The 25,150-nt window shown below is 43.0% G+C and overlaps 1 protein-coding gene across 1 annotated transcript in view; it reads right to left on the bottom strand.

The window, feature by feature from the left end:
• LOC121546474 (membrane-associated guanylate kinase, WW and PDZ domain-containing protein 1) overlaps positions 1-25,150 on the bottom strand; it is a 57,408-nt gene that overhangs the window by 13,005 nt on the left and 19,253 nt on the right. The window contains exons 4-12 of the mRNA XM_045209385.1: positions 14,314-14,433; positions 13,170-13,343; positions 10,880-11,024; positions 10,619-10,695; positions 9,388-9,555; positions 2,887-3,568; positions 2,210-2,780; positions 2,041-2,104; positions 1,476-1,892 (exon numbers count right to left, since the gene is read on the bottom strand). Coding sequence (XP_045065320.1) covers positions 1,476-1,892; positions 2,041-2,104; positions 2,210-2,780; positions 2,887-3,568; positions 9,388-9,555; positions 10,619-10,695; positions 10,880-11,024; positions 13,170-13,343; positions 14,314-14,433 — 2,418 coding nt within the window. The remainder of the gene's footprint in view (positions 1-1,475; positions 1,893-2,040; positions 2,105-2,209; positions 2,781-2,886; positions 3,569-9,387; positions 9,556-10,618; positions 10,696-10,879; positions 11,025-13,169; positions 13,344-14,313; positions 14,434-25,150) is intronic.

Here is a 25,150-nt window from a genome sequence, read left to right as displayed (position 1 = left end):
ATTCAAGTGGTATACAAAGTAACAATTGTAAAACCTTTTTAAAATAAACATATTTGAACCAAAATTAATATCCTATCTTAATCTATCAGGGAGATGGAGTTGACAGTTTATGTTTGTGACCATGGTGATTTCAATATTGTTTGTTTAAATCTATCAAAAGTATAAAACTTTACAGACCATGAGTGGTCTTGTTGCACTACATAGAGCCGACATGGAAATGAATAATATTGAAAATATTTAGAAAATTCCAAAAGCAAATTCCCCTAAATGTAATTTGTAAGCTTAAATAATGCAACAAAATGAAAAATGGTTAACTATAAGAATAAAGTTTCCCTGCCGGACAAGGATTGTCCCGACTTTCAAGAATCCCTGTGCTGGTCCTCTGTAGCTCAGCTGGTAGAGCACGGCGCTTGTAACGCCAGGGTAGTGGGTTCAATCCCCGGGACCACCCATACGCAAAAAATGTATGCACGCATGACTTGTAAGTCGCTTTGGATAAAAGCGTCTGCTAAATGGCATATTATTATTATTATTACTGTTAACTAGACATGATAGAGGTGAACTATACTGTGTCCTGCTATAGCAGGATTAGGACTATGAGTGTAAAGCAGCGTGTTATCATCAGAAGGTTATTCTGTGGGAGGCAAATGGAGCTGACAGGCTGATTTAGATAAGAGCACTGACACATATAAAACCTTTGTGGCTTAGTCCCTAATAGCCCTGTGGCATGGGGCTTCACGTTGGATAATCTCACTATTGATTCCATTGATTTTCATGAGGTGCAGCGAGTACCCACACACTAACAAATATTCATCAAATGCACTTACACACTTGGGCACCACCCCACAAAATATTACACCCTATAACAACAATATAACACCTTAATACACACAAGGATGCACACACACAAACACACACGCACGCACACAAGGAAGGAAGCAGCACAACAACATCCCAGTTTTAGCATAATGATGATACACGCAGTGCAATAAATGCTGTCATTGGACTGTTACTGTGTTTTATGACTCCATAGTACCTGGAGTGCTGTCTGAAACACTAAATACATAACGAGCAGTGCGCAGGATGATGTCATCATGGGACTACTGGGGGTGGGGAGTTCTGTCTTTACGTGACAGAGATCTTTGACTCATCATCATGTCTTAGTGACTGTCATGCAGCCATCATAATATATTAATCATCCCACAGAACACTATGTCCAATTGGGAAGCTTTACTCTTCAAGCTGAAGGCCATCTTTTCACTGGGTGATGACATTTGTTAAGGGACACGATAAGGGATTTGGTCTTAAAAGGTATGCTTCCTATATTCTGCAGTAACTCCAATTCAATACTTATCCAACTTTCAAGAAGAGAGGGGAAATTGGGAAAAGTGAAAGTCATCAATCCAATCAATTAGAAGATGTAACATGGCAATGTAAAATGACATGTGCTCTGCTACAAATCAATCAGTTCTCACCTTTCCTGTTCTCTACATCCTCTGAAGCGATGACAAATCCGAACCCCTCTCCCGGCTTCCTCCTCAGCTCCACATCAAACCCCCGGGGCACACGGTTCTGTCCCCCTACCTCCTGTCCTGGTCCTGGGATCACCACCTCCCTTTCCCGCTCATCCTCCATGCCCTCGTTCAGCCAGTCTTTGGGCTCCATGGTGAGGGTGACTGGGACTGACTCCAGGAAACTGGTGCTCTGGACCAGAGAGGAGCGCACCATGGCTGGGGGAGGAGGAGGAGGGGTGGAGGAGGGACGGGGTAGGATCAGGACGTCCGCAGGGGGCGAAGGATTGTTGTCTGACGCCACGTCTGGAGGAGGGGGGCGGAGGAGTGGTGAGGGGACTCTCCGCATAGAGTTGGGGGAGATGGAAGAACAGTGGGAACCTGAAGAAGATAAATAACATCACTAAAGACAAAGAAATTCTTGAGAAATGTTTTGAGTCTCTATTCATCACTTGGGCTGAGAATAGATATTATAAATAAATAAAAACTCTTGAGGACAAGTTTGCAGGAAACTAGCTCATGTTCTTACCTCTTCTGTGAACCAATAAAATCACTTGTCCTTGTTTGGTGTGTTCCAGGAGAACCCGTTGTACCTGGATGGAAAAGTATCACTTTATTATCTCTGATCTAAATTTCCCTATACTTATTCTCCATCTCTTTCCTTATCTTCTTTCTCTGCTCTTTTCCCTCCTCAGTACCTGTGCAAAGCTGAGACTCTGGACGTCTGCTCCGTTGATTTTCATGATGGCGTCCCCTGGCTGTAGGGAGGAGCACTGCCTCCTGTCCCAGACCCTCTTGACAAGAGCCAGTCTGCCCCCCTGTCCCCCGGCCGTCACACTGAAACCCATCCCCCCTCCACCCTCACACTGGGCCAGGGCCACTGGCACAAGCTCCCCTCCACCTCCAACCCCACCTCCCACCCCAAACCCACTGCCCAGGCTCATCGCCCCGGGAGACGAGATGCTGTTGGGGCTGCCGCTGCCGCTGGTATTGCCATGGAAGCCATTGAAGCTGAGGTGGGGGCTGTCAGGGGTGGGAGGGGGTCTCAGCAGGGAGGCCTGGGGCCTGATGAGGCGGGAGTACGCCCCTCCGCCAGGGGAGGACGAGAGAGGGTGTGTCTCTGACTGGGGCATGGGCAGTCTGGACACAGGGAGGGTGGAGGAGGTGGACAGGTTGCTCTCAGACAGGTCACTCTTAGAGGTTCTGTAGTGCAAGGGCTGAGGGGGGGTAGAGAGGGAGTTATTGTTGTGGTTACGAATCATGAGTGCCCTGCAGAGAATGAAAAGAGAAAGATAGATAGTCAGGGTTCTCCATGAGAGTAAATTACCTCTAAATTACATTGTTTGTGTGTGTGTGTCTGGGTGTTCCACCCTACCTGTGTGAGCCGATGGCTGAGACCACCTCGCTGTCACTCTGGCAGTTGTCAGAGGCCTGCAGGCGGGCGAGGCCCCTCAGTGAGCGGGGGGTGGTGGGAGTGATGCTACCACTGGATTGTCTGTATGAGGGTGGCGTAGGGGAGGTGGAGTCAGATAGGTAGCGACTGGATCGTCTGTATGAGGGTGGGTCAGCGGAGTGAGCAAGGTGCCCACTAGACAGTCTGTACGATGGTGGAGTAGAGGCCGTGGAGTGAGCAAGATGACCGCTGGAGTGTCTATAAGAGGTTGGTGATCGGGTAGCTGTGGAGGTGGCATTCCCATTGGCATCTAGTCTTGGCCCCACTCCTGGACCCATATAACCCACGTCATAGTGGTGAGAAAGGACCCCATTGAGATTATGATACTGGGTCTGGGTTGGGGCTGTGGATGGGCGGAGGAGGGGGAGGCACTGGTGTGAGGGCTGGGGCTGGGTGGTGGTGGGTGGGAGGAGGGGGTCACAGACGTTGGTGAACCCAGGATGGGGCTGCTTGGGGCAGCCGTCGGGGTTGTAGAGCATGGGGTATCCCCTCCGGAGGACCATGTCCACACTGTGGCCCACAGGCACTGCCTTCAGCATCTCTACCACTTCTTTGTGGGACGTTCCCAGGACACAGACGCCGTTGATGTAAACCAGGATATCTGCTGTATGGACAGAGAGGAGAGGTTGAGAGGGAGGTCTGGTGAAGTTATCCCATTGCATTAGTATACATTTCAAACCTACACTCTTTACTGTACTTTGCAAATAATTTGAAGGGACACAACGATGTACTGTAGGTCATAAATGGTATACTATCTTTGTATACATGTGTGTTTGGGTGTGTGTAGTAGTATTTAGTATTTTATTGGGATCCCCGATTAGCCACTGCCTTGCTCTTGGGGTCCAAACAGGACACAAAAAGAAAAAGAAAATACATAATATACATAATATAATATACATAATAAACATAACACTACATAATACTACTTAACACTACATAATCTCCTGCCTCTGCCTCACGCTTCAGAAAAAGGAGATGGTTCCTGCCCTATGAGCCAAGGCTCGTGCAAGGCCACTTACCTACATAATACAGTGCAAATTACAATACAAAATATATAAAAATGGCTGTGTCTCTTCACAGTCCCCGTTGTGCCGTAAGGTGTTCTTTTATCTGTTTTTTTTATCTGGTTTTATTGATAGCTTGAGTTACCTGGGGTGGCAGAGAGTTCCTTGTCTCTATTTAATACTGTGCGTTTCCCAGCCTGTGTTCTGGACCTGGGGACTGTGAAGAGACCTCTGATTGCATGTCTTGTGTTGTACCGATGAGTGTCTGAACTCTGTGCCAACTGCTTGAACAGACAGATCGGCACCTTCAACACATCAACACCTTGCACAAAGACCAATAGTGATACAGTCAAATCTCTCCTCAACTTTGAGTCAGGAAAGATTGACATGCATGTTACTGACATTCACCCTCTGTGTACATCTAAGTACAATACGTGCTGCTTTGTTCTGGACCAACTGTAATTTACCTCTGTCCCTCTTTGCCACACATGACCACACAACTGGGCAGTAGTCCAGGCGCTACAAAACTAGGGCCTGTAGAACCTGTCTGGTCGACTGAGATGTCAAGAAGGCAGAGCAACGCCTTATCATGGACAGATCTCTTCCCATTATAGCAACCATTGAGTCTATATGTTTTGACCATGATAGCATGCTATCTCGGGTTATACCCAGCAGTTTAGTCTCCTCAACCTTCTCAATCGGCACATTATTCAATAATAGATCTAAATGAGGTTTAGCTTGAGCGAGTGATTTGTCCCAAAAACGATGCTTTTAGTTCTTGAGATATTTAGCACCAGCCTATTGCTAGTTACCCATTCTAAAACTGACTGGAGCTCTAAGTTAAGGGTGTCGGTTATTTCTTTTACTGTCGTAGTTGACGTGTATACTGTTGAGTCGTCAGCGTACATAGACACACAGGCTTTAATCAAGGTCAGTGGAAGGTCATTAGTAAAAACACGTACATACAGTACCAGTCAAAAGTTTGGACACACCTACAGTTGAAGTCGGAAGTTTACATACACCTTAGCCAAATACATTTAAACTCATTCACAATTCCTGACATTTAATCCTAGTAAAAATTCCCTGTCTTAGGTCAGTTAGGATCACCACTTTATTTTAAGAATGTGAAATGTCAGAATAATAGTAGAGAGAATGATTTATTTAAGCTTTTATTTCTTTCATCATATTCTCAGTGGGTCAGAAGTTTACATACACTCAATTAGTATTTGGTAGCATTGCCTTTAAATTGTTTAACTTGGGTCAAACGTTTTGGGTAGCCTTCCACAAGCTTCACACAATAAGTCGGGTGAATTTTCGCCCATTCCTCCTGACAGAGCTGGTGTAACTGAGTCAGGTTTGTAGGCCTCCTTGCTCGCACACACTTTTTCAGTTCTGCCCACACATTTTCTATAGGATTGAGGTCAGGGCTTTGTGATGGCCACTCCAATACCTTGACTTGGTTGTCCTTAAGCCATTTTGCCACAACTTTGGAAGTATGCTTGGGGTCATTGTCCATTTGGAAGACCCATTTCCGACCAAGCTTTAACTTCCTGACTGATGTCTTGAGATGTTGCTTCAATATATCCACATACAGTGGGGGAAAAAAGTATTTAGTCAGCCACCAATTGTGCAAGTTCTCCCACTTAAAAAGATGAGAAAAGCCTGTAATTTTCATCATAGGTACACGTCAACTATAACAGACAAAATGAGAAAAGAAATTCCAGAAAATCACATTGTAGGATTTTTAAATGAATTTATTTGCAAATTATGGTGGAAAATAAGTATTTGGTCAATAACAAAAGTTTCTCAATACTTTGTTATATACCCTTTGTTGGCAATGACACAGGTCAAACGTTTTCTGTAAGTCTTCACAAGGTTTTCACACACTGTAGCTGGTATTTTGGCCCATTCCTCCATGCAGATCTCCTCTAGAGCAATGATGTTTTGGGGCTGTCGCTGGGGAACACAGACTTTCAACTCCCTCCAAAGATTTTCTATGGGGTTGAGATCTGGAGACTGGCTAGGCCACTCCAGGACCTTGAAATGCTTCTTACGAAGCCACTCCTTCGTTGCCCGGGCGGTGTGTTTGGGATCATTGTCATGCTGAAAGACCCAGCCACGTTTCATCTTCAATGCCCTTGCTGATGGAAGGAGGTTTTCACTCAAAATCTCACGATACATGGCCCCATTCATTCTTTCCTTTACACGGATCAGTCGTCCTGGTCCCTTTGCAGAAAAACAGCCCCAAAGCATGATGTTTCCACCCCCATGCTTCACAGTAGGTATGGTGTTCTTTGGATGCAACTCAGCATTCTTTGTCCTCCAAACACGACGAGCTGAGTTTTTACCAAAAAGTTCTATTTTGGTTTCATCTGACCATATGACATTCTCCCAATCCTCTTCTGGATCATCCAAATGCACTCTAGCAAACTTCAGACGGGCCTGGACATGTACTGGCTTAAGCAGGGGGACACGTCTGCACTGCAGGATTTGAGTCCCTGGCGGCGTAGTGTGTTACTGATGGTAGGCTTTGTTACTTTGGTCCCAGCTCTCTGCAGGTCATTCACTAGGTCCCCCCGTGTGGTTCTGGGAGTTTTGCTCACCGTTGTTGTGATCATTTTGACCCCACGGGGTGAGATCTTGCGTGGAGCCCCAGATCGATGGAGATTATCAGTGGTCTTGTATGTCTTCCATTTCCTAATAATTGCTCCCACAGTTGATTTCTTCAAACCAAGCTGCTTACCTATTGCAGATTCAGTCTTCCCAGCCTGGTGCAGGTCTACAATTTTGTTTCTGCTGTCCTTTGACAGCTCTTTGGTCTTGGCCATAGTGGAGTTTGGAGTGTGACTGTTTGAGGTTGTGGACAGGTGTCTTTTATACTGATAACAAGTTCAAACAGGTGCCATTAATACAGGTAACGAGTGGAGGACAGAGGAGCCTCTTAAAGAAGAAGTTACAGGTCTGTGAGAGCCAGAAATCTTGCTTGTTTGTAGGTGACCAAATACTTATTTTCCACCATAATTTGCAAATAAATTCATTAAAAATCCTATAATGTGATTTTCTGGAGAAAAAAAATCTCAATTTGTCGGTCATAGTTGACGTGTACCTATGATGAAAATTACAGGCCTCTCTCGTCTTTTTAAGTGGGAGAACTTGCACAATTGGTGGCTGACTAAATACTTTTTTTCCCCACTGTAATTTTCCTTCCTCATGATGCAATCTATTTTGTGAAGTGCACCAGACCCTCCTGCAGCAAAGCACCCCCACAGCATGATGCTGCCACCCCCGTGCTTCAGGGTTGGGTTGGTGTTCTTCAGCTTGCAAGCTACCCCCTTTTTCCTCCAAACATAACAATGGTCATTATGGCCAAACAGTTCAATTTTTGTTTCATCAGACCAGAGGACATTTCTCCAAAAGGTACGATCTTTGTCCCCATGTGCAGTTGAAAACCGTAGTCTGGCTTTTTTATGGCGGTTTTGGAGCAGTGGCTACTTCCTTGCTGAGCGGCCTTTCAGGTTATGTCGATATAGGACTCGTTTTACTGTGGATATAGATACTTTTGTACCTGTTTCCTCCAGCATCTTCACAAGGTCCGACAGTGTCACCAGCAAAGCATCCCCACACCATCACACCTCCTCCTCCATGCTTCACAGTGGGAACAACACATGCAGAGATCATCCGGTCACCTACTCTGCGTCTCACAAAGACATGGCAGTTGGAACCAAACATTTCTAATTTGGACACATCAGACCAAAGGACAGATTTCCACCGGTCTAATGTCCATTGCTCGTGTTTTTTGGCACAAGCAAGTCTCTTCTTTTTATTGGTGTCCTTTAGTAGTGGTTTCTTTGCAGCAATTCGACCATGAAGGCCTAATTCACGCAGTCTACTCTGAACAGTAACCTCCCGAGTGGCGCAGTGGTCTAAGGCGCTGCATCGCAGTGCTAGCTGTGCCACTAGAGATCCTGGTTCGAAACCGGCCGTGACCGGGAGTCCCATGGGGCGGCGCACAATTGGCCCGGTGTCGTCCAGGGTAGGGGAGGGAATGGCCGGCAGGGATGTAGCTCAGTTGGTAGAACATGGCGTTTGCAACGCCAGGGTTGTGGGTTCGATTCCCAGTATGAAAAATTAAAAAATAATGTATGCACTCACTAACTGTAAGTCGCTCTGGATAAGAGCGTCTGCTAAAATGTAAATGTTGAGATGTCTGTTACTTGAACTTTGCGAAGCATTTATTTGGGCTGCAATTTCTGAGGCTGGTAACTCTAATGAATGTATCCTCTGCAGGTAACTCTGGGTCTTCCTTTCCTGTGGTGGTTCTCATGAGATCCAGTTTCATCACGCTTGATGGTTTTTGAAACTGTTCTTGAAGAAACTTTCAAAGTTCTTGAAATGTTCCGGATTTACTGACCCTCATGTCTTAAAGTAATGATGGACTGTCGTTTCTCTTTGCTTATTTGAGCTGTTCTTGCCATAATATGGACTTGGTCTTTTACCAAATAGGGCTATCTTCTGTATACCACCCCTACCTTGTCACAACACAACTGATTGGCTCAAACGCATTAAGAAGGAAAGAAATTCCACAAATTAACTTTTAACAAGGCACACCTGTTAATTGAAATGCATTCCAGGTGACTACCTCATGAAGCTGGTTGAGAGAATGCCAAGAGTGTGCAATGCTGTCAAGGCAAAGGGTGGCTACTTTGAAGAATCTAAAATCTAAAATATATTTTGATTTGTTTAACACTTTTTTGGTTACTACATGATTCCATAGGTGTTATTTCATAGTTTTGATGCCTTCACTATTATTTTACAATGTAGAAAATAGTAAAAATAAAGAAAAACCGTGGAATGAGTAGGTGTGTCCATACTTTGGACTGGTACTGTATGTACATTTGTTGCTGCATGTGATGATAGAGCTAGATTATGGCATGCACGCCATTAGGATTAGGGATCGATTAAGATATACTCTCTGTGAGAGATCACAGATAAATCCCACTACTATAATCCATCTCCAATGAGGAGAGAGAGAATGAGAGAAAGAGATTGAGGGAGAGAGGGAGGGAGAGAGAAATGTATATATACAGTATACTGGTCAAAACAATTTATAAGATTTTACTGAGTCACAGTTCATATAAGGAAATCTGTCAATTGAAATAAATGTATTAGGCCCTAATCTATGGATTTCACATGACTGGGCAAGGGTGCAGTCTTGAGTGGGCCTGGGAGGGCATTTACGAGGAACATGATATCAACATAGGGAAGCCGAATCTAACATATCCCTAGAAAGGTATTTTAATGCATTTTTGCTGTTTCAAATCACATTCTCAATACATTCAGAACTCTACAGCTTTGCATAAATGACATTCATCTCTGTATATTGTCCTGTCCCTCGCCTCCCTTCTGCCTCCTCTCCTACCTGTGTTGAGAGCTCCAGGTCCCCCTGGCGTGACGCTGTAGACCTGGAGGAACTCCCTGGCTCTGCTGCCCCCCACAATGTTGAAACCAAACCCCCTGGGACCTTTAGAGAAGCGTGTGTGGATAGAGAAACCCCTCAGCTCCCCTGGCTGGTCTGTGAACCCTGGTACTGAGAAAGAGCAATGGAGGGATGGAAAGAGAGGGGGAAACGATAGAGAAAAGAGTGAGAAGGGCAAAGAAACACAGAGAGAGAGGCTTACAACAGAGAGGGAGAAAGACAGAGAGGTTTTGTGCAATTGGAAGGTAAAGAGGAAATAAAGGACACTATGAAGTGGTTTAGAGAACAACAGAGAGAGAGACAGAGAGCGGTTGCACCCTGTGTGTGTGAATGTGTGAACTGCTTAGAATGTGCCCTTTAGAGCTGAGTTGAGAGATGCACAACACTGAAAACTCATGGCCAGATGGCACTTAGTGCAAAACGTTTAGAAATAAATAGACATGCAGGGAAAGTGTTTTTTCCGCCCTATCATAATGTCCCACAGAGAAGATTCAAGCACCTTGAAAGGATACAAACTCTCTGGCTGATCTGTTTCGCCTCCTGCTGGTTAAAACACTAAACTGCAACTCACTCAATAGATTCAGACCAGTTTAACCCATGGTATTATGGCAGATTGGATCTCTCACTGCTATAATCAGCTATAATAGTTTATGCATTATTGTGTTATCTGTGAATAACATAATATAATTATGATAGTAGGTTGTCAGTGTCATGCCCAACACATGGCCTCTGTCAGACATAGCAGCTAGCAAAATGGCTCCCTGCCATTGGTTCCAGGTTCTGGCTTGCTGTGGGGTTAGGGCTTAAATCACTACACACTATCTAAATTCTACTAAAAGCTCATTTCATTTAATTAGACTCTATTAACAGCCTCACTGTGCCTATGGTCCTAGTCTAATTAATGTACAGACAGCATCATAAGGCAGTGCAACGGTTAAACCAGCGTTTCTCAAACTCAGTCCTCGGGACCCCAAGAGGTGCACGTATTGGTTTTTGCCCTAACACTACACAGCTGATTCAAATGATCAGCGCTTGATGATTAGTTGATTATTTGAATCAGTTGTGTAGTGCTAGTGCAAAAAACAAAAACATGCACACCTTGGGGTCCCGAGGACCGAGTTTGGGAAACCCTGGGTTAAACGCTCCAGCAATGTTTCCATGGGAGAGAGCTCACATGTATTCTTGTCAAGCGTTGTCTCTCTGCTGCTCTGTGCACAAGGATCCTGCCAGCTGGTCATCTTGGAGTTATGGCTGAAAGAGAGTGACAGACAGGCCACCTCAAAGTCACCAATCAATCACCATGGTAATGCTATATAACAGTATTTCCAAGTCAACACATTCAAGATATAGAGGAAACTGATCCTGGACCAGTCAAACAAAACAAAAAAACATACAAAAGAGTGGTCTATCCATTTGGAATAGAATAGTCACTCACTCTATGTAGAAAGGCTCTCCTGAGTCGCTGTAGGCCACCTCCCAGTTTTTAGGCATCACTGCTTGCACACTGGCACTGCCATCCCCCCCACTGGACCCTCTGGACAAGGCGACGGGATGGGCATTGCTGATACCCGCTAATCCACCTGGAGCGTCAATAAAGAGGACAGGCAAAATTACTCGAGAAGTTCTCAGATAGCCTACACTCAGTGAAAATAGAACCGTTGAATAACTTACTCTCTGAAATCATGGAAATTGGCTACACTGAATTTAGTTTTAAATCCACATTTACAAATCCAGACCCAGTGTTTTTCGCAAAAATCGCAAAAAAGCAAGGCATGCATTCCATTCATTACAGTACAACGCATGGTATATGTGAGAATGCTGTTCATTGATTACAGTTCAGCATTCAACACTATTGTTCCCTCCATGCTCAAAACCAAGCTCAGAGCCCTGGGTCTGGTCACCACCCTCTGCAACTGGATCCTGGACTTCCTGACGGGCAGACCACAGAGTGTGAGGTTTGGCAACAACACCTCCTCCAGACTGGTTCTTAACACAGGGGCCCCACAGGGGTGTGTCCTCAGTCCTCTGCTGTACTCCCTGTTCACCCATGACTGCGTGGCTTTGCACGACACCAACTCCATCATCAACTTTGCTGATGACACCACGGTTGTAGGCCTGATAACCAACAATGACGAGTCAGCCTATAGTGAGGAGGTAAGTGAACTGGCATTGTGGTGTCATGACAACAACCTCTCCCTCAACGTCAGCAAAACAAAGGAGTTGACTGTTGACTTCAGGAAGCATAGGAGGGAACATGCCCCAATCCACATCAATGGGACTGTAGTAGAGAGAGTCACGAGTTCTAAGTTCCTCGGTATACACATCACTGAAGAAATTCGGCATGCCGCCCCGGGTCCTCTCCAAATACTACTGCTGCACCATCGAGAGCGTTCTGACCGGTTGCATCACGGCCTGATACGGGAATTGCTCCGTCCACAACCGCAAGGCCCTCCACCGGGTGGTGAAGACGGTCAAGTACATCACTGGGACCGTGCTCCCACCCATCCAGGACATCTACTCAAAACGGTGCCTGAGGAAGGCACACAGCATCATCAAGGACCCGACACGAGCAGTTCTCTTCCCTACCGTCGGGCAGACGATATTGGAGCATGAGGTCTGATACCAACTGGCTCAGAGACAGTTTCTATCTACAAGCCATCACATTGCTGAACACTTGAACTGGACTGACCACCTGCTCTGATTCTCTGCACCTTACAACACATGCACTCACTCATACACACATCCACATATACATTCATGCTACACACACATCACAACTGCTGCTACCAAAATCATGTTATACTGCTCGATTTATACACTTTCCCCCCATCCCACCCTTCCCCAATACACGTGTAAATATTGTACTATAAATTGTGCCTTCCAGTATTATTATTATGCTAAAATGTTTATTCTATTCTGCTGCCATTTACTTGATGTTAGTATTCTTATTTTTTACTATTTCTTATTGTTGTTGCATTGCATAGAAGGAAACTGCATGTAAGCATTTAGTTGGAAGATGTATACCATGCGTATCCCGTACATACGACTAATACAACTTTAAACTATATGTAAACAGCTTTTGCCCGACCCTCCTGTCCTTTAGAATGTACTAGGCGTGGGAGGATGTGGCCTGCTGCACACCCAGAGCTGCAGTCAGAGCCAGCCCAGCAAGCGCTCTGTTTAGCACCACCCAACCAGGCGACAGATGACTCAGCAGCACAGGTCAGGATCATGGACAGCTTCCTGCTCTCTGCCTGCTCCCTGCCTGCCACACAGCCTAGCCTGCCCGTGGTCAGCTAGACCCTCCTCTGGAGCAGGTCCAGCGATCGATGCGGCCACAGCCCCACAAAGAGCTAGGAGCATACTAATCATGCTAATCATTAATTTGGCCATCAAAAACTCTGAGGTACAGAGGGACAAGGCAGTCTTTACAGTTTAAAGTAGCTGTTGGCCACCATACTTAGCTAAACAAAATGGCGGAAAACAAATCACACATTTTGTCAACTTAAAATCACAAAAAGGTTTTGAATTACACATTATTTACTACCACTACTGTTATTACTACTACTTACTATACTTTTAGTATAACTACTACTACTACTACTACTATTAATACTACTACTACTACTACTACTACTAATACTACTATTTACTACCACTATATGACTGTGGTAGATTGGTCACCCATATAGTCTAACGGGGCAGTCTGTCTTTGGTAAACCTGCCTGACAGGCCAGAGTCTTCCTCGCTGTTCTCCCCCTCCTCGGCTGCTTTCTCCAGGTTACTAAGTGACTTGCTGCGTGTTCGGAAGTTCCGGAGCAGGTTGCGGTGTTCCTGGTAGGTGATGGGAGGGCTCTCTGGACCGATGTGTACTGGCCGGGGGGTGCCGTAGTAGTTCCCTGAGAGAGAACAGAGGGAGTGACGTAGAAAGTGAGGGAATAAGATATATTTTTATTGTTAGAAGCATATTGGTACTTTTGGCTTTCGGTGACAAGAATAAAAATACATAAATAAATAAAACAAATATGATTGTGAAAAGGATAAAAAAGATAAGAGGTAAAGACACACAGCTGTAATGGCTATCATTATACGAAATATAGAAAATACAGTAAATCCTAAATATTATGATGGAAGTGTTCCAGTGCAATGCATTCATCACATAGATTACCATCCAACCTTGGGATCAGTAAAATATACTATATTTTCTCCTTCTTTAATTCTATCCTTCTGTTGTGGCAGCTAGAGTACAAATCACATTTCTTAAATCTATTCCTACTGCTCATACAGTCAGATCAGGGTAAGGAGAAACGTTAGGGTACTGTTGTACTCGTCAAGGTTATCCCACCATAGTGTAACTGTACTGCAGACTCGCTGATTCTCCTGATTGCTTTGCAGGAGCCGTACAGTCGTCAATGTTACATGTGAAGCAAAGTGAAGATGGCATTTATTGTGCCCTTTAAACTCATATGAATTATGTATGCTAATGCGGAGTTGCCTTTTTAATCAGAGGAAGCGGTCCAACTTTAACCCTCCCCTGACTGGGGTGGGTTGTGCAGGGTGGAGAGACTGAGACCTGTTCAATACTTGGTGTCATTAACTGCATGGAAATAATTAGGGTTCCTCTGAGTAAATGTTCATAGATCCCATTATATGAATAATATTCACCAGCCATGTGCCTGCCTGGTAAGAGACTGTGTGGATTGGTTTGTGGGTTTGCTCTCTACCTCTATAGGTAGACTAGCATCCTCTATCTGCAATATACAGTATACTACCTACAGTGCATTAATAATGAAAGAATGTCTATGAATTGAAATGCAGTTGAGGTCAGAGAGAGATGACTTAGTGAATAAATGCCTCTCCTCTCCTCACCTTTGAACTTGCCGCTCTCCAGAAGAGCCCCTGACTCCTCCAAAGAGAAGAACTCTTCTATGGAGACAAAGTTGTAGTCCACCCCCAAGATCTCCCCATCACGGGGCAGTCTGGTCGTGCCTGGAGAGGAGAGTGAGTCGAGAGAAAATTACACATCCCAATCTGTCTTCACAGTTCACTGTTACAACTTAATGCATTAGCATTCTCCTCATGAAATGAAAAAAAAAAGTATTGAAACTGATACTGTATATAGCATGTGCAACTAGGATATGTACAGCGCCTTCAGAAAGTATTCATACCCCTTGACTTTTTCCACATTTTGATGTGTTATAGCCTGAATTTAAAATGGATTAAACTGACATTTTATTTCACTGGCCTACACATAGTACCCCATAATGTCAAAGTGGAATTTGTTTAATTTTTTATCTTTACAAATTAACGGAAATGTCTTGAGTCAATAAGAATTCAACCCCTTTGTTATGGCAAGCCTAAATCCAGGCTCTGTCGTAGCCGGCCGCGACCGGGAGACCCATGGGGCGGCGCACAATTGGCCCAGCGTCGTCTAGGGTAGGGTAGGGGAGGGAATGGCCGGCAGGGATGTAGCTCAGTTGATAGAGCATGGCGTTTGCAACGCCAGGGTTGTGGGTTCGATTCCCACGGGGGGTATGAAAAATTAAATAATGTATGCACTCACTAACTGTAAGTCGCTCTGGATAAGAGCGTCTGCTAAATGACTAAAATGTAAAATGTAAATGTAAATAAGTTCAGGAGTGAAAATGTGCTTAACAAGTCATATAATAAGTTGCAAGGACTCATTCTGTGTGCAATAATAGTGTTTAAAATGAATGACTACCTATTTTGAATGACTACCTCGTCTCTGTACCCAACACATACAATTATCTGTAAGGTCCCTCAGTCGACATTGAATATCCCTTTGAGCATGTTGAAGTTATTAATTACACTTTGGATGGTGTATCAATACACCCAGTCACTACAAAGATACAGGGGTCCTTCCTAACTCTGTTGCCGGAGAGGAAGAGAACCGCTCAGGGATTTCACCATGAGGCCAATGGTGCCTTTAAAACAGTTACAGAGTTGAATGGCTGTGATAGGAGAAAACTGAGGATGGATCAACAACATTGTAGTTACTCCACAATACTAACCTAATTGACAGAGTGAAAAGAAGGAAGCATGCACAGAATACAAATATTCCAAAACCTGTTTGCAAATAAGGCACTAAAGTAAAACTGCAAAGAAATGTGGCTAAGAAATTAACTTTATGTCCTGAATACAAAGCGTTATGTCTGGGGCAAATCCAACACAACACATCACTGAGTACCACTCTTCATATTTTCAAGCATGGTGGTGGCTGTATCATGTTATGGGTATATTTGTCATCGGCAAGGGAGTTTTTTTTATATAAAATAAATGTAATAGAGCTAAGCACAGGCAGAATCCTCTAGGAAAACCTGCTTCAGTCTACTTTACACCAGACACTGGGAGACAAATTCACCTTTCAGCAGGACAATAACCTAAAAAACATGGCCAAATATACATTGGAGTTGTTACCAAAACAACATTGAATGTTCCTGAGTGACCTAGTTACAGTTTTGACTTAAAACAGCTTGAAAATCTATGGAAAGACTTGAAAATGGCTGTCTAGCAATGATCAACAACGAACTTGACAGACCTTGAAGAATTTTTAAAAGAATAACGTGCAAATATTGTACAATCCAGGTGTGCAAAGCTATTAGAGACTTACCCACAAAGACTCACAGCTGTAATCGCTGACGAAGGTGATTCTAACATGTATTGACTCAGGTGTGTGAATACTTATGTAAATGAGATATATGTATTTCATTTTCAATAAATTTGCAAACATTTCTAAAATCATGTTTTCACTTTGTCATTATGGAGTATTGCGTGTAGATGGGTGAGATAAACATTTGTATTCATCAATTTTGAATTCAGGCTGTAACACAAAATCTGGAATAAGTCAAGCGGTATGAATACTTTCTGAAGGCACTGTAGTCTACAGCATTTCATATTCTTTCTTAGAGATGAAAGGAAGGTACAGATGTCAGATCTTAATTTGATCACTCTGTTGTTGCTGAGAATTTTCCTGCGCCACATGATTAACAGAAATTCAGTGAAAACCCGCACTTACACACAGCTATATTAACAGTACTGCACTTCATGTAGCCTAATTTTGGCCAGCTAATAGCCTAACCACCGATGAAGTGACATTACATCAGCAGAAAAGTGTGAATGGACTAAACTTGTTGCAGCAAAAAATTATATTGCTGCAACAATACTGGTGAAATTAAGATCCAAGATCTGTAGGTTGATTAGTAAGTAGCCTTTTACACTCATACCCGTACACTGGTTGAAATGGCAGATTTGGACACTGATAAGCGCCTAAATTGGAACACAGTGGCTATACAGGAACATGCTATACATGATGTCAGAACTCAGGTTCTCCACTTCACAGCTCTGTATGGGTTTTGACTGACAGCCGTTCTGAACTTGAGCACAGCACGCGACAAGAAGTTGCCCCCATCCCTCCCGTTAATTGGGCTAGTTTTGCACATTTTTGGTTGTCTGAGTGAGGGAAATGCTGCACATTACGTAAAATGAGACGTTGAGGATTATAATAAATACTGCTTTGATGTCATACAAGCAAGCCAAACACCTGTGAGTCCAAATGTGCACTTCACATTTCCATATCATAAAACTCATGTCATATACAGTGCCAATGTTTATGATCACTATGTTTGATGTACAGTTACAAGATGACATGGCGTTATACCCTGGGTTGTCCTGAACAGAATAAGCTTATATTTGTTGTAATGTGAAGAAAATGTGCCGCGGACAACACATCTGAATGCACTCATGACGCCATTCTATGCACACCAAAATTACGATCTGCTTCTCTGAATTGCCTTGTGAAAGCCTAAAAATGTAAGATCCTATTTAAAAATTTAGCTAGTCACATTAGCAATAGGACAAGCTTTCAAATTATGCCCACCTGACCCAGATGGTCTTGTACGATTTGCCGGGAATATGTGGCATGCGTGCTCTCACATAAGAGCCATGGCCACTCTGCTTCTCGCAGGACCTCAGACCCAGAAAGTCACGGCCACAACAATCATGGACGACATTAGCTACGGAGCGGACGAAAAAACTTTTCACCAAGGATTATGCTGTCAACAGCAGACAGACAGCAATTATCTGCTAAAAAATATGTTTGGTCATCCAAAAGGGAGTTGGATGAAGGTTGTGGAAAGACCATAGTGATCGGATGGAGTGGATAGCTACTTCGGTGAGGAACTGATTGACTGTAACGTTAGTGCACTCAAACCTGGTAAGCCAAACTTCAAAACTAATGTTAGCTTAGCAACATTTATAGCTATTCCTCTATAAATCATACCTTTTTTTATTTTTTTATTTTTTTACCTTTATTTAACTAGGCAAGTCAGTTAAGAACAAATTGTTATTTACAAATAAGGCCTACACCGGCCAAACCCGGACGACGCTGGGCCAATTGTGCGCCGCCCTATGGAACTCCCAATCACGGCCGGTTGTGATACAGCCTGGAATTGAACCAGGGGGTTTGTAGTGACGCCTCAAGCACTGAGATGCAGAGATGCTCGGGAGCCTGAGTGGCGCAGCGGACCTTATAGCTATCTAGCTAGTCATCTAACGTTAATCGTTCCAGCAAAGTTTTAGGCTACATATTTTTGACACGTTGTAGAAAGTCAGCCGAGCTAGCTAGCTAACCAACCTAGCTAGCCTACTTTACTAAGTGAATTCCCTATGCAGAGTCTGTGGTGTAATTATGTTTACAAATCATATCTTCATAAGTCAATTTCGGCACATGCAATCTATTTAGCTAGCTAGCTTCAGCATTATATTTAGCCTAAGCCATAGTGGTGCCTGAAAGTCGAGTGGGGCTAATGACTGTTTAATCTAAATTACACTAGCTAGCTATAATGGCCTGGAAATACGATGACAAGTAGGCAAATAGTCTTCAAAATAACATCTATTGTGACGAAACGTGCAACCCGTGAATAGCAAGTGTTGATGTCTGAAGAGGTAATCTCTGTAGTAATGTAGAGGGGATTCAATTTTGAATACGTTTTTCATTTATTCCAGAATGGAAACAAGATGCACCTGAGCTCGAACCAGATGCGATGGCGTATCACTGCAGAATGCTGTGGTAGCCATGCTGGTTAAGTGTGCCTTGAATTGTAAATAAATCACAGACAGTGTCACCAGCAAAGCATCCCCACACCATCACACCTCCTCCTCCATGCTTCACAGTGGGAACAACACATGCAGAGATCATCCATTCACCTACTCTGCGTCTCACAAAGACATGGAACCAAAAATGTCTAATTTGGACACATCAGACCAAAGGACAGATGAAGGCCTGATTCACACAGTCTCCTCTGAACAGTTGATGTTGAGATGTGTTACTTGAACTCTGTGAAGCATTTATTTGGGCTGCAATTTCTGAGGCTGGTAACTCTAATGAACTTATCCTCTGCAGCAGAGGTAACTCTGGGTCTTCCATTCCTGTGGCGGTCCTTATGAGAGCCAGTTTCTTCATAGCGCTTGATGGTTTTTGCGACTGCACTTGAAGAAACGTTCAAAGTTCTTGAAATGTTCCATATTGACTGACCTTCATGTCTTAAAGTAATGATGGACTGTCATTTCTCTTTGCTTATTTGAACTGTTCTTGCCATAATATGGACTTGGTCTTTTACCAAATAGGGCTATCTTCTGTATACTTGTCAAAACACAACTGATTGGTTCAAACGCATTAAGAAGGAAATAAATTCCACAAATTAACTTTTAAGAATTGAAATGCATTCCAGGTGACTACCTCATGAAGCTGGTTGAGAGAATGCCAAGAGCGTGCAAACTTTTGACTGGTAGTGTATATATATTTTTTTATTACATTTGCAAAACTTTCTAAAAACCTTTTTTAGCTTTGTCATTATGGGGTACTGTGTGTAGATTGATGAGGAAAAACATTTATTTAATCAATTTTAGAATAAGGCTGTAACATAACAACATTTGGAAAAAGTTAAGGGGTCTGATTACTTTCCGAATGAACTGTAAATCCAGTCAGAAATGTCGAATTTAGACTAACTGTAAAGAAAATAAAACATTGTGTAAAAATGGACTCTTCAACTTTAATAAAACGCACCCAATATAATTCCTACTTTGAGACACCTGATACGGTCCCCCGTCTTATTTTACATTATCTGAAAAGTGAAATTGATCTTAGATCAGCACTCATAGTCTTGGATACCTTGTAAATATTGGCCTAGAAGTACGCCGCAGGTAAAGAGGATGGGTGAAGTGATGGTCAATAACCCATTTAGAGGTATTTCCCTCCATTAGTTATGTCTAAGAAGACTAAAAAGGAAGCATGGGATTCCTGATTGACCATCCTGCCATGGCTATACTGAAAAAATAAGATGTAAAAGAGCTTCCCTGGTGGCGCAGAGGATAAAAGACCTGGTTTGGGAACCAAATATTGCGGATTCAAACCCCACATGTGCAAATTGTCAACATATGAAGTGTTAAAAAAATATACGGTGTTTATATGCTTAAATATCCTATGTATGAAATTAAAATGCTATGTGTCTCTATATCACCTTTGAATTGCCAATAAAATCTGGAGAGAAACATAATGGGGATTTAAACCAATCTGCTTTAAGGAGTTACAAATGTGCATGCTGAGAATGTCGTGGTAAAACTTAAATATATAATTTTTCTAAATGTTCTGAGGACCTCCAAGACAAGGTCAAATTTATTTTGCGTGAACATCAATGGAATATTATGTTAAATCTAAAACAAATGCTATGAACATCAAAATATTTAGAAATTGTGGAACATTGTGCAACATTATAGAAATGTCCTGTCCTATGCAACCTAACTTAAACATTGTATGAATGTCATCACAACTGAGCATATTTTATGTTTTGGGAACCTATCTCTTGTAATATACCCACACTGTTCCCACAAATTAATGAAATGTTCTGGGAACCTTTAAAGAACTTAGAAAGGCTGTTCTGTCAACATTCTTGCAACATCAAAGGAATGTGTTGTGCACCCAGATACAAACATTATCTGAATGTCAGCACAACTGAACAGTTGTGTGGCCACTTGGAAACACCAGTTAGATCTCTCATTCAAACCCTTGTCATTTTCTTTGTCTTATGTTTCACCTACCACACATTTTCCCAAAATATTATTTTAATGTTACTGAATGTATCCCGAGTATTTTCAGATTCCGTTATCAACAAATGCGGCGAAAAGTACAGTATATGTAAAATGCACATAAAATAAACTGTGTAATGTTTGGATTCAGTCTTGTGTCAGGTGAATGGTTGCGTCCTCACCTTTAGTCTAATAATTTTCCCATAATCGCCAAACTCTTCCCTATTAATTGCTACCACCGTTATGCATTTCCATATTTATTCTGTAAGAAACATTTCAATTTAACCCTATACATATATAGGCCAATTCCTTCCACGATTGTAAGGGGTTAAATCAATGCTTTTCTGAGTTACTTGTTACATGTCAGCATGGGTGCAACTTGCTTGAAAACCTTCCAAAAAAATATAATCCGACTTTAGTCTGAAATGAATCCCTTCCAAACACCAAGCTAAGGTCAAATTCCCGTCCTTCTCCTCCTGGAGGAACACATATTGTATCATGGCAGAGCGGGGCCAGCAGGAGTCAAACCCAGTTACTCCATAAAACATATGATTAATGCACTGCTGTCTCACCATCAGGGAGGGCACAGCACTCCACACTACAATGGCAATGACACACACACAACACTGCCTGCCTATCCTCTTTATACCCTGTTAGAGCCTGTTAATATGTCCCAATCAGCAACAGAAGATGAGGCTCTATCTCAAATAAAAAAATCTGATCGCAAATCTCCTGATGCCCTCTGACGTGTGTAATTCTTCTCCTCCCCTCAGGACAGAGTAGACTCACTAATGCTAATACTGAGGAAGTAGGAAGTGTGTGTGTGCGTGTGTGTGTGTGTGGTGTGCGTGCATGCGCGTGTGTGTGTGAGGGATGGGGCTAGGACTCATTACCAATGCCCTCCTCTGAGATATATATGACATGTCAGCAGCAGATAGCTGGAATTATTGACATATTCCTCCATGCGTCTCCCCTCAGGCCCCCCACTGATCCCATGGGCCAGGGGAGAGAGCGAGAGCGAGAGAGATAGGAGTAGAGGGGTAATTAAGCAGAGCTTCTTATCAACACCAAGACCCAGCTGTCAGTCAAAGACAGGACAGGAGTCAGGACTTGTCATGATCATAGTGGGCATAACTGACTGGCCAACATCACTACAGGCCAACATCACTACAGGCCAACATCACTACAGGCCAACATCACTACTGGCCAACATCACTACTGGCCAACATCACTACTGGCCAACATCACTACAGGCCAACATCACTACAGGTCAACATATGGAAAATAATGTAAATTATACAACAGTTTTTATATGTGAGTAATTTAGAATTCATGGAGTCTTTCCTGAAATTGAGTCATCCTATGCAAAGTAAAGGGCAGATAGGAGAGACACATACAGTGATGACACAACTAGGCATACAGTGGGGGGGGAAAGTATTTAGTCAGCCACCAATTGTGCAAGTTCTCCCACTTAAAAAGATGAGAGAGGCCTGTAATTTTCATCATAGGTACACGTCAACTATGACAGACAAATTGAGATTTTTTTTCTCCAGAAAATCACATTGAAGGAAGAATTTATCAGTATAAAAGACACCTGTCCACAACCTCAAACAGTCACACTCCAAACTCCACTATGGCCAAGACCAAAGAGCTGTCAAAGGACACCAGAAACAAAATTGTAGACCTGCACCAGGCTGGGAAGACTGAATCTGCAATAGGTAAGCAGCTTGGTTTGAAGAAATCAACTGTGGGAGCAATTATTAGGAAATGGAAGACATACAAGACCACTGATAATCTCCCTCGATCTGGGGCTCCACGCAAGATCTCACCCGTGGGGTCAAAATGATCACAAGAACGGTGAGCAAAAATCCCAGAACCACACGGGGGGGACCTAGTGAATGACCTGCAGAGAGCTGGGACCAAAGTAACAAAGCCTACCATCAGTAACACACTACGCCGCCAGGGACTCAAATCCTGCAGTGCCAGACGTGTCCCCCTGCTTAAGCCAGTACATGTCCAGGCCCGTCTGAAGTTTGCTAGAGTGCATTTGGATGATCCAGAAGAGGATTGGGAGAATGTCATATGGTCAGATGAAACCAAAATAGAACTTTTTGGTAAAAACTCAACTCGTCGTGTTTGGAGGACAAAGAATGCTGAGTTGCATCCAAAGAACACCATACCTACTGTGAAGCATGGGGGTGGAAACATCATGCTTTGGGGCTGTTTTTCTGCAAAGGGACCAGGACGACTGATCCGTGTAAAGGAAAGAATGAATGGGGCCATGTATCGTGAGATTTTGAGTGAAAACCTCCTTCCATCAGCAAGGGCATTGAAGATGAAACGTGGCTGGGTCTTTCAGCATGACAATGATCTCAAACACACCGCCCGGGCAACGAAGGAGTGGCTTCGTAAGAAGCATTTCAAGGTTCTGGAGTGGCCTAGCCAGTCTCCAGATCTCAACCCCATAGAAAATCTTTGGAGGGAGTTGAAAGTCCGTGTTGCCCAGCGACAGCCCCAAAACATCACTGCTCTAGAGGAGATCTGCATGGAGGAATGGGCCAAAATACCAGAAACAGTGTGTGAAAACCTTGTGAAGACTTACAGAAAACATTTGACCTGTGTCATTGCCAACAAAGGGTATATAACAAAGTATTGAGAAACTTTTGTTATTGACCAAATACTTATTTTCCACCATAATTTGCAAATAAATTCATTAAAAATCCTACAATGTGATTTTCTGGATTTTTTTCCCTCATTTTGTCTGTCATAGTTGACGTGTACCTATGATGAAAATTACAGGCCTCTCTTATCTTTTTAAGTGGGAGAACTTGCACAATTGGTGGCTGACTAAATACTTTTTTCCCCCACTGTATGTACAAATAGTTCCTAGAAGAGAGTATGTGGTATGTAGTTCCCAAATGAATTATGATAATGTTGTGTCTCTGTCTAACGACTGGATGCACCACAACAACCCATAGAGACATTAGGTAGCCGTCTACTGCCCGCCCTCCCCCGAGGCACGAACGCACGTCTACTTTTCATTTCATTCTGCCTCTAAATTATTGTTAAATTACTTACATTTACTTAATTCTGTTTAGCGTTTTAATTTTTCATATCCTGCTCTAATGACAGTCACTGTGTGTAAACATATTTCTTACCAGTGGCAACATAATGCAGAGTAGAGTACACAGTATGTTTTAAATGGTGAGGGGATTGAGATACATCCATTATTTCTCAGGTCCATAAGAACAAAATACAAATACAGTGAGGATATCCACACAGTCACTTTGTTCAAATAGCAATTCACATTTTCTTTTGCATATATAAAAAAAAAAAAAAGTGAGGATATCCACACAGTCACTTTGTTCAAATAGCAATTCCCATTTTTCTTTTGCATATATTTAAAAAAAAAAATATTATAAACATGAACCACTTAAAAAAAAAAAGGCAATACATTCAATAAGTTTGAACATAATAGGATGCGACTTTATCCTATAAGCCCACTGTTGTAGATAACTGTCAGCTAAGCCATGATTTGCCACCTCATCTTAAAAACATATTGATCCGAGACAGTAAAGCAGGCCTAATAGAGTACATCAGATGCTTTCAGGGTTGACTACATTTACACACCATTCACTCCCGTCTGTGATCTACAGTTGGTAATTAGCTTCATTTAACTCAATGCTTTTAAATTTGTATAAATAACACATTTCATAGCCCAAATACATTGTTTGTGTCCTGGAATATTAGAAGGAGCATACAGTGGGGAGAACAAGATCATACGTTTCCTGTAGGTCTTGACCAGGTTTGCACACACTGCAGCAGGGATTTTGGCCCACTCCTCCATACAGACCTTCTCCAGATCCTTCAGGTTTCGGGGCTGTCGCTGGGAAATACGGACTTTCAGCTCCCTCCAAAGATTTTCTATTGGGTTCAGGTCTGGAGACTGGCTAGGCCACTCCAGGACCTTTAGATGCTTCTTACGGAGCCACTCCTTAGTTACCCTGGTTGTGTGTTTCAGGTCGTTGTCATGCTGGAAGACCCAGCCACGACCCATCCTTCCCTCAGCAAGAGCACTCAAATGACACTCTTGTATTGCACCTTATACAGTGCCTTGCAAAAGTATTCATCCCCCTTGGCGTTTTTCCTATTTTGTTGCATTGCAACCTGTAATTTAAATGGATTTTTATTTGGATTTAATGTAATGGACATACACAAAATAGTCCAAACTGGTGAAGTGAAATAACTAATTTAAATTTAAATAACGGAAAAGTGGTGCGTGCATATGTATTCACCCCCTTTGCTATGAAGCCCCTAAATAAGATCTGGTGCAACCAATTACCTTCAGAAGTCACATAATTAGTTAAATAAAGTCCACCTGTGTGCAATCTAAGTGTCACATAATGTCAGTATATATACACACCTTTTCTGAAAGGCCCCAGAGTCTGCAACACCCCTAAGCAAGGGGCACCACCAAGCAAGCGGCACCACGAAGACCAAGGAGCTCTCCAAACAGGTCAAGGACAAAGTTGTGGAGAAGTACAGATCAGGGGTGGGTTATAAAAAAATATCAAACTTTGAACATCCCACGGAGCACCATTAA

Source organism: Coregonus clupeaformis, chromosome 30, assembly GCF_020615455.1.
Source record: "Coregonus clupeaformis isolate EN_2021a chromosome 30, ASM2061545v1, whole genome shotgun sequence".
NCBI lineage: Eukaryota > Metazoa > Chordata > Actinopteri > Salmoniformes > Salmonidae > Coregonus > Coregonus clupeaformis.
Note: the sequence above shows the minus strand (reverse complement) of the source record. Positions and strands in the feature narration are given on the sequence as shown.